Source organism: Platichthys flesus, chromosome 15, assembly GCF_949316205.1.
Source record: "Platichthys flesus chromosome 15, fPlaFle2.1, whole genome shotgun sequence".
NCBI lineage: Eukaryota > Metazoa > Chordata > Actinopteri > Pleuronectiformes > Pleuronectidae > Platichthys > Platichthys flesus.
The window spans coordinates 18,382,194-18,398,137 of NC_084959.1; the positions used below are offsets into that span (position 1 = coordinate 18,382,194).

At 44.3% G+C, this 15,944-nt stretch overlaps 1 protein-coding gene across 2 annotated transcripts in view; it reads left to right on the top strand.

Moving 5' to 3' along the window:
- spns2 (SPNS lysolipid transporter 2, sphingosine-1-phosphate) overlaps positions 1-15,944 on the top strand; it is a 66,191-nt gene that overhangs the window by 4,461 nt on the left and 45,786 nt on the right. For both annotated transcript variants that reach the window (XM_062406014.1, XM_062406015.1), the window contains exon 2: positions 15,306-15,371. In XM_062406014.1, coding sequence (XP_062261998.1) covers positions 15,306-15,371 — 66 coding nt within the window. The remainder of the gene's footprint in view (positions 1-15,305; positions 15,372-15,944) is intronic.

Genomic DNA, 15,944 nt, shown 5'->3' on the forward strand with positions numbered 1-15,944 from the left:
TGGAGCGTCTGGGGCACTTGAGGATGTCCCGATGAGGTCATCCGTTCTCTTACTCACTGTTCGCTGCATTTCAGAACAGCGGGGAAATGAAATATCCCTAGATTGGAGTGGAGCAAGGTGCAGCTGGATGAGTTATGGTGCTCTGGCGGGGTCACTTGCATCTGGCCTTTGGGAGCTGCCATTTAACCCTCAGCCACTTCCAGTTTATTCCATTTTGCCTGACGCTGGATTTAATTTAATTTGAGGTGGCTTTGAAACCTTGAAATCCCGGTGTTGGTCTCTTTCTAGTCCAACAGCAGACAGTCCAGGATCCTCAACAGCTTACCATAAAGTGGGGATTAAGTTTTTTTCCAAGAATATGAGGATGTGTGAGGCAGACACTCTGCACTTAAACTTATTTGCTCGGTAATTAAGTAAAAACCCTGATCTGCGTTAGCTCTAGCCACCCCCCTGTGTGCACCCAATACCACCCCCTCCTCAGCCAGCAGTCGGACAGCATGGCGTACCGACTGCCGCCATAATCTGTTCTGGACAGAAAAGCCTTAAGATGAGTAGTCTCAGTCAAGCTGTCATTCTGGGAATACCCCCAAAACAGGGTCCCATGCTATTGGACGAGTACGAGACCGTCGCATGTGAACTTTTGACATGTAGACACAGATGACCATGAGGTAAATAATCCTCTTACGGGAAGCTCTTTGTCACACGGTCAGAAAGATGCAGCAATCCGTCCAGTCTGACAGGCTATGCAGATTAATTGCTGCTAGCTCTGTCCACTTCCTTTGTGGCTTCTCATTATCGGCGTCCGCAGAGGCCTGGGGACTGCGTTAGCACTGATGACAGGGCAAATGCTTTGCTTATTTTCTGTCATCTGAATGTTTGTCTCTTTCCCCCCTGTCAGTCGTCACAACCTGAGTCTCCAAGACAGCGCTCTACTCTCAGTTCCACAGAGGCGAGACGAGACGGGAAGTGAAGACAGCGTAGGGGTGTGCTTGATAGTTCTAGAAATAAATCCATTTTGTACGCCAATAGTAAAGTAGTGTCACTATGCACGACAGCCCAAATATAGAGCGTCCCGGGGACTTTTTTTAACTTCTGGTAGCGACATGCCACGGCAGATCCTCTCAGTAACATGAATGTGTCAGGGTTACACACACAGGGTGTCTAGTGAACTGCACTCAGGTTGCTTTAGGTTTAGCTGTTGGTTGTTTCAACCTTCGCCCGTCCCCCTATTCCACCCCCTCTTGGTTTATAGCGCGCACATTAAAAGTCCCCGAACAACAGCAGTGGCATTAAAAAAGACGGAGGGGCCTCTAGTAATTTGCTTTATAGGGTGGCTGCCTCTTTCTTGCTGCGCTTTTATCATCAGACGCCGAGCTGTTTTGAATTAGACAAATTGCACCATGCAATATGAACCCACGTCTCTTTGAGTGACCGCATCGTCACTTCAGCGTATTCCTCCTTATTGTGTTTCAGCGTTTTTTCCAAAAGCACAGTCGGCTGCAGCATGTTGACACCACTCAACAGATGTTAAAGTGAGCTGCCTCACTGTTACAGTACATGACATCAATCCAAGTGGACTTTTCCAGACTGCTTTTCCCACAGATATCCCACTAATCTCTTTACGTGTATTTCCTAGCGTGCCGTTCCCACTGCTGTGGGAAAACAGTCTGTGTGTTCTTTTGGGCTCTGATTTAGCCGACGTCTGTAATAGTAACCGATGGAATTAGACGGAGCTTCTTCCTGCGCCAGTGCAGGCCCTTTCATGTGGCTACTCCAGATTTCACCATCGAGCAAGCGCACTTCCCTTTCACCCTGTGACCCTCCAGCTATGAACGCACCGTTTCATGGCTCCGCTGTTGGTCACTCTCAGGGCGACGCTTACCAACCGCTCCAGTTATTTTGGCATCACCCCAATCTTGCATCCTGTATCACTCATCGCGGCTATAAGGCCTTTACATGTGTTGCATTCTGGAGAGGATATTTTTACTCACTGCTCCCCCATGCTATAGAAAGAAGGGAGGAGCAGAGGATACAGTGTGAGGTGAAGGGAACAGGTACATCCTGCCGTTCTTAAAACAATGAAAATTATTTATTTTGTTTGGCCCACTCTACACCCAGGAGTGCATGGCAAATGTAAACTGCCAACGGGTAATTTGACATACTTTTAATGAATTACAAATGTAAAATATAAACTGTCTCCAGGGCAACAGCATACTTCCTGTGCACAAACTCCCGTACATCCATTAAGAACAAAGTCCCACACCACGTCTTATCTTTCCACTTCCAGTGGCTTGCCAAAGACGACAGTGCTCGCTCAAGCTGCCTGTTGAACTTTGGTGTGAAGTTGAGTGGTAGCCTGATAATCACTGACCTCCCCTTTGTCATCAGAGGAGCGTGGATGGACGTCATGGCGGGGCAGCGGTGCAAAGAGTTTACTTTAGGATTTACAGCCCTGTGATAAAGACAGTATCTGCTAAGGTCAGTTTTTTCAGACATGCGGCAGTGACAGCAATCATGAGTAATGAGCGGGAGCACAGGGATTCAACCAGTCTCTCTTCCAAACAGACTTCCCAAATGGTACAACCGTCCCGCTCCCTTCCTGTCCCATAAGAAGACTTGGACTGAAGGCCAAGCTAGAATTCACCTCCTCAGGCAACTGGCAAGGAAAGAGGATAGATATGAAATGTGTTGAGCCCTTTACTCTGTTTGACACCCCGTCAAATAAAAGATCATCCCTGCTCGGAAATATGTGAGAGGAAAGAATTTGGTTTCCCAACTCCCTGCATTCCGTTTGTTTATCACAGCAAACTTCAACAAGGAGGTGTTGGAGCTTCTTAAGTAAAAATCATTGCTTTTTTATGATATTAACGTCCAACGGCGTCACAGATAAAGCTGAGAAAACAGTGTGAGGTATTTTCTTTGTATAGAACAATGAAAAACACGTCACATAGACCTTTTTTCCCCCCTTTCAGACGAATGACCTTTTCACTGCTCGGACCAAACTGTAAATTTCCCTTTCCTCCAGCCACCAACAGCCTGTGACATTCACATCCATTTCAACACACGTACACACACATGCACACACGCACACACCCACCCACCCACACACACAAACACAAACATACACGCACACACACACAGAAAAAGCAGACCAAAAAGTAAAATGTCTTGTGTAGGTCATATTCAAATGATTCCCTCCCTAAGTGCTATAGCAGAGACCACTGATAAATATGAAGATGAAATGGGAATAGAAGAAAATGCTATTTATTTTGTATCCTTGTGATTACACTCACGCTCAAATACACTCACACCCACCCACACACACACACACACACACACACACACACATATATAGGTACAGAAACACTGGATTTTGATCAACATGACAGCAGCTTTGATTTTTCTCACAATTGATGAAACTGTGGTGTCCTGGGATCAGTGAAATTGGATTTCCCCCCCCCCTCTCTCTCTATGACACATCAACAAGTTGCTCTTGAGAGAACTGGAAATCTAATATTGACTTGTTGGCGGCACAAGCTACACCCAGCGGTTGTGACCCCGCAGCTAGAAGTAATATTAGCTCTCCGCTCCTGGAAGCTCCCTCAGATGTTGTAATAATATTTAGAGGGCTTATTTACAGCTGCCCTGTGTTTGAAAAGCCTTCCTTCTTGACTAAAATGTAATCTCTCCCCCCATTTACATGTGATAGAGTAAATAGTGGAGCCTGGCAGAGGGATTATGTAATCTTCTATATCCGCCAATCCGGCCCTGGATGAAGCCTTGTGTGTGTTTGTGCGTTAGCTTTCATCTGTCTTGTTGTCAGAGCTCGATGAGATTGCGGCTGGACTTTCATCAGTTGTTTTTTTGGCGTAGGGGTTACTGTGTTTGTGGGGAGCAGCAGGGTTTGAACGAGGGCTGTGACCTCTCTCAAAGACTTCTGACTTTCTGTTAATACCCGGGGTCAGAGGTGGAAACACACACTTGCAGCTAGAGTTTTTCTGCTGTAAGGGCTTCACACTTAGGATTGAATTCCTGTGTGAATGTGTCATTGGGTTTGTCTTTCCAGCACATGAGCGCTGTGCAGGAACAACACATATATGTGCATATGCAGCTGGTAAACTAAAGATTTTGTTATCGCACAGCTTTATCTGCAGGCAAGCAGACTTTTTGCATTTGTGTTTTTCTGTGCCCACCTGCTCTGTGGGAGAATATGCACGGCAGGTGCAGTTAAGATGTTTGTTTTACGCCAGAAAGGTTGACTGGATTATCACAGCATTCTTTTGATTCTTCAGCACCCATGAAATGCTGAGCTCTGCAGCCTGTTATCGCACCACTTCAAAAAGATTGATCTCTTGTAAATTTATAACTCAGGACATAAAGTACTATAATATTTGGCTGAATGTGTTGTTGACTGTGGAATAAAATGATACAGGGCTGTGGTTCAGGGTTTGTTTCTGTCATCACTGCAGCCTTCTGCACTTGCCCTGTACCCGGGCAGCACAACAGAGGAAAAACTCATCTGCATGTTATTGTTCAGAGACAGATGAAAGCCTGAGGCTGGGCTCTGTGCTCTGGGCTGCAGGTATGTGGGCTGTTCTTTAATGACACAGGCCTGGTATGTGGAGGAAGTCAGAGAGAAAGAAGGTGTCTTGGTTTTTCCCACGCCAAGAAGAACTCAAACTCACCGCGAAGTCACACCTCGCTCATTGAGAAGCCTGATTGACACGCTTGTCTCGTTAAAGAACACAACCCAAAGGTCATCTGTGCAAGAGGCTTATTACAAGTTACACTATTCTATTATTATCATTAAATGTGAGATCATTAGTGTTACCATGGCAACAGAGGTGTGGCACGCCCGCCATTGGTATTCTCCTTTGGGTCTAATTAAGGACAAATTACCCTATAAGGTCACTTCTGTTGGATGACCTGCTGAACTGAAAAGTTCCCGAGTTTACTTTTTCAAAATCAGGCTCAGGCTTCTTTTTTCACTCAAAATTAGTTCAAACACATTATCAAAGAAATCCATTTGTTTTTAATAATAATCTCCCTGCACTGAACGTACAAAATGGCTCCTGGGCTTATTCGTTATGAGTTTGTGCGAAAAGACATATTTGGGTTTCTCAGAGTGTTTGATGAAATAGCAGAGGGAGTAATGAGATGCATATCTAATTCATGAGACAGTGAAGGATGAACCTGAAACTCCATCTCCCATAGCCGGGATGAAATTGACTTGGAAATTATCTCGACATATGCTCCTCAAATGAAGACACAGCGTCCGGGCGGCAATGGGATGCTTGCTTCTGTACATAATGGGCTGTGTGTCTGTGTGTGTCTGTGTGTGTGTGTGTTTGTGTGTGTGTGTGTGCAGTGGTCACTTAGACAACATTTGAATTAATATGCTTTTACATGTCTGATTGCACTTCTCCTCTGGCTGAAGCTGTGACAGGAATTCAGGAGGAAGCCTGACGATATAAATACAGGATTTATTTATACATTTCTAAACACCAGGGAGTCATTATAGTGTTTAGGAAGCTATTAGGGTATAGAGTGTATAGGGCCTAACTGCTACCTCTCCTAGAGCAGTGACAGATAGATCCCATTAGCTACGCCATTGAAGTAGGGGACGACAGGATCTGCAAGAGTCATTGGTTTTTGTCAAGTTCTCTTATTTTATTCATGCATTTTCACTGAAAATAATCAATTTGTTTGAGAATTTAAATCAATTTCTACCTAAATTGGGTATTTTTCAGAGCCATTTTCACACAGATTTGTGTATTGATGAACTGAATGAATAGGTTTGGACAAAAGTTAGATAACCCAGAGAAGAATAGCAGTTTCTTGTTAAATTGAGCTGAAAATGAGAAATGGCTCATGCCTCATGGCTCGGGGTCATTTTGCCCCCTCTCTTTTTAGTAAGAAGCACTGAGATGTGCACTGTCAGTTTGCCGCCCGCGGACATCTCATCATGATGCACTGCAGCTCACACTGTGGTTGAGTCCAGGATGAAGACGGTGAGTCAGGTGCAAGGCAGAGAACACAGAAATATTTGAAGTCGCCGGGTGAAGTATTTCAGAGAATATATTAACAGCATTGTAGCGAATTCTCCGTTATCTTTCAGTAATTAAAACACGCCTTGTGTAAATGGGTGTCATTAAGTATACTAATCTGGCGGAGCTTGTCTTGACGGTTCTTACAGTTTATGATAATTATGAAGCAAGATGTTTCAGTGCCCCCCCCCCCCCCCCCCATATTGGATTCCCGTCAACCTCCTAAAACCGCACAGAGACCAGAGGAGAAAGTGAGAGCGGAGAAATGAAATCTCATTAAAATACACTACATAATGAATTTAATCCTCCACACAGTTATATAAAAAAGGCAGTGGGATTATACTGCATGGTTGAGATTTGCGTGTGCACACTAATGCACACACACACACACACACACACACACACACAAACACACACACACTCACACAGTAATGTAAGTGGACTCATACCTGTTTTATATCCTTTGTCCTTTTTAATGGATGCGCCTTCCCTACATTAACATCATCCCACATTTACATAATTGAAATAAGAGAGACGTTGTTAGTGTAAGGATGTTGAATGTGTGTTTGTTAAATCAGTAGGCCTGATGGGTCTGTTTGCGTATTTGGTGCAGACGGAATTTAGCATTTAAGATGAACTTTACTCAGATTAACATTCAGACCATACACAAGACAAGTGCACAGCAGAACGAAAACACCTTGCATCCCGCTCAGTGAGTGTGACTTAGAGTGCAATGGGTTTCCTAAGTAGGTATAGAATCTATCTGAAGTTAAATTAAATAGTGGTTATTGTTTTGATTATGATAACAATGTTATCGACCCAATTCTCAAAATTCTTTATCTAGCGCTATCATTTGGTCAAATCTATACTTTGTATTTAAATTCGCAAGTGTTATCATGCCATCTCGACAAACTAATTGGTTTACATCGTTATCTGCCGGACATCAGCATTGCAATTGCGAGCATGTTATCATGTTGACATTTGCATTTTGCTCCCAGCTGTTGATACCAAGTGCAGCAGCAAATTGACCCTCAGCACATTCCAAGTGTTCGGGAGCTTGCGGGTGTTTGACCTTTTAATTAATGTGTCAGCTGTCTGAAAACCTGAGAGCTCATTATTTCATCCTGCGTTGATTTCCTGCTTTAAAATACACATCTCAGGTCGGATGAATAAAAGACAAAGTGGCATCTCGGGCTAGTTCTTTAAGAATGCCGGAGGTTTTGATGGTTAGACTCAGTTGTATTGAATAAAAACTTTGGGGCTTTTTTCTAAAAAGGGCCACACAGACATTATATCACCTCTCTGTAAAACACACTTTAAGCCTCTGATTTTCTCTGGATTATGTGGCTCTTTTTCCCAAATACCACCTAAATTACACCCCATCAGACTCAGATTCAAGGTTGAGTTGAGCTGCTGCTCAGTATTCCTGAGAGACGCTGGTGTGAACGAGTGCAGCCCACTGAGATCCCCTGGAAGTCACTACACTCTCATCTCATCTCAAATACCTTTGCCCCGCTTCACTGCGTCTCCTCCCAATACGTCTAATGCACTCATCTCATACGAACAAGTGGGCGACCACCAGCATGTAATATTGATGACCTATAGGTTTAGTCTGCTCCCTCGCTGCCTCACTGTGCATCCTCTCCACTACCATCAAATATTTAGCACGTACTGGCTGGGACTAATGCACCGTGACCGTTGGGCTGAATTTAAGCTTTTGATTAGTGAAAGAAAATTAGCTGGAAAAAAAACCCCTTTAATCAAAGTGGTAACGCTGGCAAACCCGCAGGCATTTTAATTTCATTCATTACCACAGTTGGCCGTCACAAATTTAGGAGATTAGAGTGAAAGCTGTCTCAAATGTAATGGTGGTTGTGTCGGTGGAACAGCGGCGTCTTCACACACTGCACGCTCCGATTGGAATTTATTCATCTTGGGTGCATGACAGTGGTGTAGTGGTGGTATCCACACCAGAATAAGCACAGCAGTAAGAAATGAAACATAATGTTTTAATTACACTTTTGTTTGTGTCGTCTTTGGTTGCATAGAAATGTTTGAATCATTGTTGAATGTTTTATTTTCACAATCAGCTTTAAAAATAGTGGGAAAAAGGTTTTATGAAACTAAAACTCATAATGTTTAGTTGACCCTTGATAAGGCAAAATAAAAAAAGAGACAATGAAACAACTAAAAGACAACTGAAACCAAAAGTATTAGATGCATTTTCCCATTTGGACCTACTTGGTGACAGATTCATACTGAGAAGAGGATATACAAATCCAGGAAGTGCAGTTTGAATGATGCATCCATCTGTGGAAAACTCAAAGAGACAAAACCATTATGTAAACGTCTTCCATCCTGTATCATGGTACACAACGATGTAACTGTAATAGCCCAACCTAATAACCCCACTGTTGAGCTGTCATTGCATCAGAAATGTAACAAAACTAATTTTCATTTAACAATTAACATTGTGCGACATATTAATCATTAAACCCTCTACTGTCTTCCTACTACATTTTTTGGACGCAGCATTAGAGTCAGAATGAACACGGCTTCACAGGACACATGACACCAACACTCTTTACGCATTAACTGACCCTCTTCTTATTCTAGTGTAAATAACAAAAATGATATCAGTGCAATACTCTCAATAAGGCAGTCTAACCATAATGAATAGGCCTTAAGCCAATTTCAATACAAACTTTGCAGGTTTGAGTTCTCTCTCAGTGCCTGAATGTGATGCTGCCCTTTTCCGTTTTCATATAGTCATGTAAAGACATATTTCTTTGAATTGTGAATTGTTTACTATTATGTTTGCTTGCCAGCAGTGTGTATCACAAAAAACTAAACGTAGACCAGCTCGTAAAAGGCATTGCTGTCCGAAAACTCCATAGGAAGCCTTTTAATCAATAGCTCTCTGATGTACACCTCCTTTTTTCTCATGCCCACACAGCAGCATCCAAACAGAAGAATACTACTGTATTTCTCACATGGTGTACAACACAAGTGGTTCACTGCGGTGTTGTGTCTTTGATGTGCTTCCCACAGAGAAGCAGGAGTTGAACTTTGCAGCGCACACAGACACACTCCTCGCCTCTTGTTGATTTGATTTCACCGGCTCTGCAGCCCTCCCGTGCCGGCAACCCCTTACACTGTTTCTCCGACATCTGCAGCACGTTTCCTTTCTGTGTAGCAGGGAGAGGAAGTGGAATGGAAAGAGAAGCTCCCCCACCCACTGCGGCCACATAGCAAGGGAGGAGAGCAGTCGGTCAGGAGCCCGCCGGCCGCAGTCGGGCATTTTTGTGGTCACCTTTCTCCCCGATGCAGTCTGAGGCGCTCGGCAGCCCGGGGCCTGTCTCTGTACCCTGCTGCTGCTGCTGGGTCCCCCCACACTGTTTCTCACTGTGTCTCACACACTCCGATCCAGAAAGTTTGGTCACAAGAACAACCAGAAAAGACACCTTCTCCTCATTATATCCCCCCCCCCCCCCCTTCCTTTCTCAGACTATTTATACTGAAGGGGGGGGTGACACATGAAAAGGAATCACCCCCTTTGCAGGAATGGAGGGGGAAGGATCTGGCCACATCAGCAGAGCAGCTCACCGCTGCCTGCCGCACTCTGGCCAGAATGAATGACTTCCATCCATTGGCTCCCGCTCACTCTGACACACAGTGAAACCAGGGGAAAGGGGAACATGCACACACACACACACACACACACAGTATATATATATATATATAAACAATGGAAACATATGCTTTGCAAATCCAATACAGCCTTGACTGACCTGATGCAGCCGGCATCTACTGTATTTCTTTCTCTTCCTCTCATGACTCCTCTCGTTGTCTCTCTCTCTCTCTCTCTCTCTCTCTCTCTCTCTCTCTCTCTCTCTCTCTCTCTCTCTCTCCCTCTCTCACCGACAGCCATCACAGTTAAATTGGTCTGCTATTCTCTCCTTCCTCCTAGCCTAGTTTATCTGAGCAGAAATAGAAGCAGAGGGGCCAGAGATCCACCCTGCTCTTTTGGGGATTTGATAGGAAATCTGTCCCCTCTAAGCTGATGTAGTCCTGTGTGTGTGCGTGTGTGGTTGTGAGGGGTGTGGCATTGTGTGTGGATTTGTTCACTTACGGTGTGTTTGTGATGTGTATGGTGGTCCCATAGGAGCAATCCTGGCAGCGTGCATCACTGCGCAGAATCTGGCCTTGGCAAAAACAGCATTCTGTTTTGTAAATTAAATGTTCACTCTGTATCACACTCACTATCATGTTAAGTGAGAGTAATAATGTATTTTTTTTTTTTTTCCATACATGATGCTGTAGGGGAGAGCAGTCCCAGTTTTCTGCAGCTTTAAATCTTTGTCTGTACAGTAAATTAACTTACTGGAGTAAATGGACATACTGGAGGCCTTATAATGGAAGAGGAAAGACTGAAAGAGAGTCCTATTCGTATCAAAGAATGATCATTCACCATTCATCGCTCTAAATGCAGCATTTGTGGTTTGTTTACATTCGCCATTTTGGGTGAGTTCTTTTTAAGGAACACTTGGGTCATAAAGGAGAACTTCATGAGAGGGTGGAATGAGTGTCAAGCTCCTCGCTCGCCCCCGACGTAGAAGCTCTGTGTTTTCACTTCAGCCACGAGTATGTACAGCTCACAATAAATTCATGAAAGAGCTCTAAAAGGTCACAATACCCTGTCCACCCCAATGCAGATATTTTTAAAAACTAGTTTTATCCTTAATGTTTGGGCCTCTTGCCACATGCAAACTGTGGTTGAGGCCACTAAAACAGAGATTTGTACAAACACCTTCCAAAATGTGGATTATCTTACATGTATCCTCATGTACATGTAAAACGGCTTGTTTACATAACTAGGACGTCACAGCTTACTTTTTATAAATTATTTTGGTTTTGAAGTTGATGTCACCAAAGGTTATTTGAGGGATCATTGATGTAGACTTCATCGCTGCCTACGGGCTTTCTTGTTTGAGTGGTTGAAGTTATTTTTGTGTGTGACAGAGATATTGTTGCGGGTGGAGCAGGAGCTGGACCCAAAATTACGACTGGCAAAAGTTTAATGATGATCTAAGAGTCAAATGTAGGAAGAGTGGTTCTGGTACAGGAAGTCTCCGTATGCACATTGTCTTGGTGGCTGGAAAGTGAAAGACACAATACAGGCTGGACGGACAAGCAGGCGAACTAACCGGCTGGTTGATGAGTTACCTAAAAACCAGCAGAGACACTCAGGCCTGATTATTCACCCATTCCATTAAGCTTGTTCATGATATCATTTTTTGCATAAAGCTAAACCAAGGGAGTGTCCAGCACATCAGGGAGGGAGAGGATGATTGTGAGCGCTGCTACCTTGAATGGACATGGACGTACCTGGTGTTATTGTGCTGTGCAGTCAGGAAGAGCCACATTCCTGCGATGTTTCCTGCTTGGCATCACGCTCGGATACACACAGACCCCCCCCCCCCCCCCCCCCCCCCCGGAAGCCCTGAGACTTGATAAGCTCATTAACATTGTTCAATTAAATGAATCCTCTGGGTTGTGTGTGCTGCGTTGTCACGATGGCAGTGGTGAGCTATAGGTGTAGCCACAATGTGAAATATCACTCGTCTTCACTGTTGCTATGGTGTCGTACGAGGTGTTTCTGCCACGCTCTAATCACCGGTGTGATTTCAGACCACCTGAGTGTGACTGAGAGAGATGTCCTGTAAAGAGACGTTCTCATGGATGCATGCAGCTGCAGTGAGGAGGACAAAGAGGCAGTTTGGAGATCTGGACACGCCGAGTTCCTTTGTGGTCTCTTGACCTTTCTCTCTTGGACTCTCCTTGAGTGCCCGCACCGCGTTGCCATGGCAACTGAACCGGGCGCTGCCAGCTTGAGCGAGGGTTGTGAGTGCCTCGTCCTCGGATACATCACCGAGTCCCTCTGTATTTCGAGGACACAGTTGTTGTGTTATCAGGACAGGCCAAAAACATGTATCTCAGCCTCACTGAGTAAAAAGAAGAGATGCGGCTGGAGGACAGTGGATGATGGGGGGAGAGATGAAGTGAAAAGGCTCATTGAGAACAGAGAGGATAGTTGCGATACACTGCTACACAAACACAGAGCTGCTGGCTCGCTCTAATCCCGCACAGATTAGCACAGTACATTACACAGCCCATTGTACATGAATCTGGTACAGTAAACACTGAGGATTTGACCTGACTCCCACCACTTGTTTAAATGGATACACATCCACTGGGATACAAACTGCTGAGTATATAATAACAGTTCATCTCAACCACCACACAAGTTTTTTTTCTGAGCTTACAGTGAAATGACATTTTGCCAACTCTACCTTTATTATTGTGTGATAATCGCGTGGCAAGTGTAGACGGGTGTGGCTCAGGCAAACGCAGACTCTGTCCAGGAGGGACGCTCCGCCATCTGCCACAGGAGCCCCCCCCCCCCCCCCCCCCAGCAGGCTGTGCATAAGTGTCTGTGCGCTCCTTCCAGGCCAATTACGAGTACAGCTGCTGTTGTACAGTAAACTGTCGGACACTGTTGTCGCTGTTGGACGGGCCGATCCTTTGTTTGGGGTTGTTTTTAACAGCCAACCTGTCGACCAAGGCCATGTAGGGTTGACAACTTGATGTGATGTGGTAACAAGTGGTATTAAGTGTGTGCTTGCCTCAGTGTGTGATGACACGGACAGCTGATCAGCTCAGCAAACCCTCACAGGCCTTCTTATCTGGAGCCCCCCCCCCCCGGACAAAGACTCAAAGAGTCAAGTTTATCGAAGAAATGTTAATGTGTGATCTGTGATGTAAACATGTGATGTCAGGTGCTGATTACATCACTGATTCACCCTGAATTGGGCTGGGTATGAGGAGAGTGCATACCTCCGCCAAGGTCCAACAATCTCCTTGTGAAGCAAAATTATATTTAATACATCTGGATCTTTATCTGGATGGCACACAATCATAAGGATCAGTCCCCTAAACATGTTGATTTTGTTTAATCAAGTTCCATGAGTTATTCTTTTGAGAAATCACGAACATTTTGAAAAAACGTCCTGTTAAGAAAATCCCTGACCCAAGTGGCATCCCTCCATCGAGTTTTGTGGTGATCCATCCAGTAGTTTTTAGATAATTCTACTAACTAATAGACAAACAAACAAACTGGGATGAAAACATAACCTCCTGGGCGGAGGTAAGTATTTAAGTCACACCTGCGTGGAATCGAGGACTGACTGCCTCTCTATGTGCTGGGGCAGCTGTGGGAACTGCTCACAACAAGTGCCCTGACCACATGACAAAGCCAGGGTGACTCACCAAATCAGTGTGTTTATTTTGAACGTGTATGTGACTGAACTGTCGGTTTCATTGAAACTGGGTGATGATAACTAGCATGAGAGCACCCTTGACTCAAGTCATCATAATAGGGAAAGACGACAAGGAGCAGCGAGCACATCTCTTAAACAAAGAATGTGAGCAGGTGCTTTGACTCAGATGACAGGAATCTGATTTGCTCCAAGTCACAGTCCAACCTGCGAGCCGCCTTTAAAACCCGCTCGGCTCCATGTTGACAAACAGACACGCCGTGCCAATGTGGAGGAACAAGAGAATCAACAACTTGCATTATGTTGAGGGTGGTTATTTACATGCTCGGCTGTTTTCTTCGCTCCGAGTCGACTGGGACAATATGGACGAGTTATGTCTGAGTGTAGCAGTAGACTCGAGGTCAGGTTATGCCCGGTTCTGCAGGGCTCAGAGCGAAGGAGCAGACAGATCAGAGGCTGCCGGCTTTTTAAAATGTTAGTCATGCCGCTGTTCCATTTTCATGAGCTGCGTTGCAATTCCCCAGGAGCAGCCTGCCAGTTTCACAGCATTGCCTAGCACGCCAAAATTGCATGTGGACTGCAAGCACTTCCCCGATAGAGATTTCACAAAAATAAAATAACATACGAGAGAGAGACTTTGAACTTTCGCAGAGCTGGAGTTCCCGAGAGGAGCAGGATTCATTTGATGAGACGTGCTGCTTCTGGTTCACTGAAGTTTGAAATTGTAAGCTAGCCGTAGAGGAATTTCTTTAACCCTAATTTTATCGCCCTGTGATCTTCTTCATCTTCTGATGTTTATGATGTGTTAAAAGGTTTGCGATGTTTCACAAGTCATAGTTTAGGGACGAGCAGAGATTCAGCTGTTGGTGCGTGTCCCCTGTCGTACCTTTGGCCTAGCATCAGGTGTCATGTGCTTCATTAAGCTATGAGAGTCATGCACAGTATGTGAGCTTCCTGTTGGTTTACACTGACAGAGTGAGTTTCAAGTATCGCGTGGTTTCTCACAGTGGAGCAAAGTCATGTTGTTGCTGTTACCAGAGGGAAAAAGTACAGACTTTCGTTACTCAAGTAAATGTATGAGCACTGATTCAACCTCTTTTCTCAAGTAAAGGTATAAAAGTACAGGCCTTGAAATATATTCAAAGTATGAGTTCCCCTCTTACTGCCTGTTTCAAAGCAAACTGAAACCAAACCCACAACAGGGGTAAAGCAAAACCAGATCTCTGAGCTTTAATAATCTGTCAAATCTGAAATCTGTACAATGTGTCAATGAAGTTTTTCGAATTTAAATAAGGCCGGGGGTGGGAAGTTTTCTGTAGCTCTGCTTGATTGACTAGCTGATTCATCACTGTCTTCCATGTTGTTGCGCCGCCCCTCTTTGCAGTCGAGTCTCGCTCTGACTGTTTCATTTTGGCCCTGTCACGTCTGTCGAGCGGGAGGAATCGTCTTTTCTTTGTTACTGTCCCTTTCATTTAGGAAATCTGTCTTGATGTTGGAAAGGTGGCGCTCAATATGGCAAAATAAGAAAATTCTACTCAAATGCATTAAAAGGAAAGATACAGATATTTGTATATCACTGTACAGGAGCTGTTTGTCCGAGCTGTGTTGATGAGACATAATTTGTGGGGAAAGAGTATTGTTTGTTTTTGTGGAAAATATGATTTAACAGCTAAGTTTAGCCCTGCCCGGCAGCCAGGAGAGCACTTATCAGGGATATTATACTGCTGTGCAGGGATGTTAAGTGAATGAGCCCCTGAGTGCTGTCAAGCCACCACATCCAACAACAATCACAAGCAACAAAAGACGATCATACCCCCAGGATTCTATTCACTTTAAGTCAAAGACAGATGCCTGTTTCAATACCTGTGATTATGATTGTTATTCAGTCTATTGATGTTGTTCCCTCTCCTCCTGTGTTCAGGTGTCCTGCTCGACATCCAGCGGCACTACAACGTCACTGACAGCGGAATGGGCCTGTTGCAAACAGGTAAGACCTTTAATCCCGTAATAACACCTGTGAAAATGGTTAGCTGATCGGCTTAACACATTGTCCGCATGATGAAGGTCATCATTGTGTAACTCGAACGTTTCTGTGTTTCAAAACTGAAACGCAGGAGATACCGATGGCTCAGTTTGCAAATGGAAGTGCTGCACGTTATGGAGTTGTTGATGAATCAAGTTATGACTTACTTATACCTCTCATCGATCTTCTCTTCCTCTGTAATAATGTGCCACAATTGCAGGCTTCAAAACCATTCAGACTTGGTTCTCAATCCTTCAAGATTGTTCTAGATGACTCATTATAGAGGGCGACTGATTAAACGAATAAAGTTTATTTAAAGGTGATGGGAAGCAGATGTGCTTGAATGAAAGATGTTTTATAAATCTTTTTGTGTGTTGCTTGAGTCAACATCAGTTGGGTGTGGGGACTACGATCATTAAAAGAATGTTGTTTTAACCGTCTATTGTGAGTCAGACAATGTTATTGGAGTGTAATGCTAAATATACAACTATGGCAACAAAGTAGGGTATTATTTTGACCTTCACAGAATTTATTTGC